This window comes from Apium graveolens, chromosome 9 (assembly GCF_009905375.1).
Source record: "Apium graveolens cultivar Ventura chromosome 9, ASM990537v1, whole genome shotgun sequence".
In the NCBI taxonomy this organism is placed as follows: domain Eukaryota; kingdom Viridiplantae; phylum Streptophyta; class Magnoliopsida; order Apiales; family Apiaceae; genus Apium; species Apium graveolens.
Genome location: NC_133655.1, coordinates 284,357,647 through 284,359,942, shown reverse-complemented (window position 1 = coordinate 284,359,942; position 2,296 = coordinate 284,357,647). Strand labels below are relative to the sequence as shown.

Genomic DNA, 2,296 nt, shown 5'->3' with positions numbered 1-2,296 from the left:
GCGTTATATGCTTTCGAAAGATGCGTGTCTTATCGATATTTTGGGCCATCTACATATATGCTTCCGAAAAATGCGTGTCCCATCGGCGCATATAAATATTTTAAATCGGCATAGCTGAAATATCGCTATTTTGTGTATTTTTTTTTTAAAAAAATAGTTTAATCCAAATTAACGAATATTGTTTGATTTTTTAAGCTATTCTCTTTTATATTTTACTTTTAATTTATAAAATAAATTCTTCAAAATCCAATAACTAGGGTTTGGTTCTCAAGAATTCAAACACATTGTTGAGAGCTGTACTGAGTTCATAGCCAAGAAAAGGTCAGTGGGTCGCCTCTAATTTTCAAGAAAAGCTTCAAAGGTTGGTTCTTTTTGCTATTCAAGAAACCCCTTTTAGTCTAATTACACAATGCTTAGTTATATTTACAAGAATGTGCTCAAGAACTGTGTTTATATATCTTTAAATTCACGCCATTTGAGTATCTTGAAGCAAAACTCTTTTTCAAAGAGTGTGAGGGCTGATATAACTGATAGAAGATATAAATCTTTTGTATCTATTTTTAGGACGTATGGGTTTAGTGAAACTCAAGTTTCTAGTCTTTTCAGCAAAAGGCCAGTACTTTTAAATTATGATAAAGATAAGAAAATTAAGCCCAAGTTGGAGTTCTTTACGAAAAATGGGTTTTCGTCATCTGATCTTTGTCGTATACTTGCAATAGACCCGGAGATTATTAGGCGTAATATGAAAGATGTGATAGTGCCATCTTATGAGTATTTGAAGAGTATTTTAAAGGATGACGCGAGTGTAGTTGATGCAATTAGGAGGTGTACTTGGCTACTTAAGCAAGATGTAGAAAAACGTTTGAGGCCGAATGTTGAATTGTTGCGAAGTTATGGAGTGCCGGATAGTAGGATTGCAGGAATGTTGAGGCTCCATGGGAGGTCAATGATGCAGGTTCGGTTTAGAATGGTTGTTGAAGAGGTTAGGGAAATGGGATTTAAGCCCGCAAAGAGTCATTTTATGACTGCGTGTCAAGTAAAGTGTGAATTGAGCAAAACAACATGGGAGCGGAAATGGAATTGTTATAAGAAGTGGGGTTGGTCAGATGATGAGATTCTTACTGCATTTACGAGACAGCCTTATATTTTGGCAGCTTCACAGGACAAGGTAGAACGGGTGATGGAACTCTTGGTTAACAAAATGAGATGGGAGATATCGAAGTTTTCTTGCTGTCCTACTATTTTTATGCATAGCTTGGAGAATAGGACTGTGCCACGGTGTTTGATTATTCAGTTTCTGTTGTCAAAAGGCCTGATTAAAAAGGATTTCTGCTTAAATAGTGTCATAGGATCTACTGAAAGTCTATTCGTAAAATATTATGTGGAGAAATACTGTGCAGAATGTCCTGAATTGCTAGAACTGTATGCAAGTTTACGGAAGAATAAAGTGCAAACAAAGGTCACCTAAATTTGTAGCGCGGTTGAGAAGATTCTGCGGCCTCTTGTGCTATAAAAAAAGTCTATTCGGAACCGGCCGATTCCTGAGCCATTCGTTCTTCCCTCCATGAGTCTACTTAGATGTGCAGTGCGCACAGGTTGTTCTATAACCTATTACCTTGAACTGAACAGTTTTTTTGTCTATCAGAAGAGTTTATAGGACGAATAGCATGCAAGAAATTTATTTTGTACTTTGTATATTTTAAATTGGAAGTTCTTGGTGTTACTTTGTAATTCATTTAAATGATTCTAACAATACATATGTGTCAGTTGTTTGCGTTTAATATTACTGCTATAGGGAGCCATCAGCCTGGCAAGTTTATGTGTTGTAATTCCTGAAATTGTGAAGGGGGAATTTGAATTTTCAATTTTTCAATTCAAGCTCTAACTAATCAAATGGCTACTGGGATATTTTTAGAGAGTGCTAAATTGTTATATGTATTTAGTTATTTGTATGTTTCGCGCACATAATTCATATATTTTGTGACATACATGTATATTGCGCTACATAATTATACATTGAATGTAGCAAGCTAGGTTGTCAATGCAATAATGCATAGTAGAGCTTGTTTAAGAAAAGGTCAGTGGCTCGCCTCTAATTTTCAAGAAAAGCTTTAAAGTTTGGTTCTTTTTGCTATACTCTGTTTCCTTCAGGCCATCAGGGGATACATTTACTCTCTGTTAATGTGAAGTTTCAAAATATGGTCCACAAGTTGATTCATTTTGACGATTATTTGCTATTCTTCAAGATCCAAATCACCTGTATACTCTTCCTATGCTCTTTTCAGCCAAATTAGGG

At 35.5% G+C, this 2,296-nt stretch overlaps 1 protein-coding gene across 1 annotated transcript; it reads left to right on the top strand.

The window, feature by feature from the left end:
- Window positions 1-231: 231 nt before the first annotated feature.
- LOC141682803 (transcription termination factor MTERF15, mitochondrial-like) lies at window positions 232-1,723 on the top strand. The gene has a single exon (XM_074487496.1). The coding sequence runs from the start codon at window positions 410-412 to the stop codon at window positions 1,466-1,468; it is 1,059 nt and encodes a 352-aa protein (XP_074343597.1). The 5' UTR covers window positions 232-409; the 3' UTR covers window positions 1,469-1,723.
- Window positions 1,724-2,296: the final 573 nt, after the last annotated feature.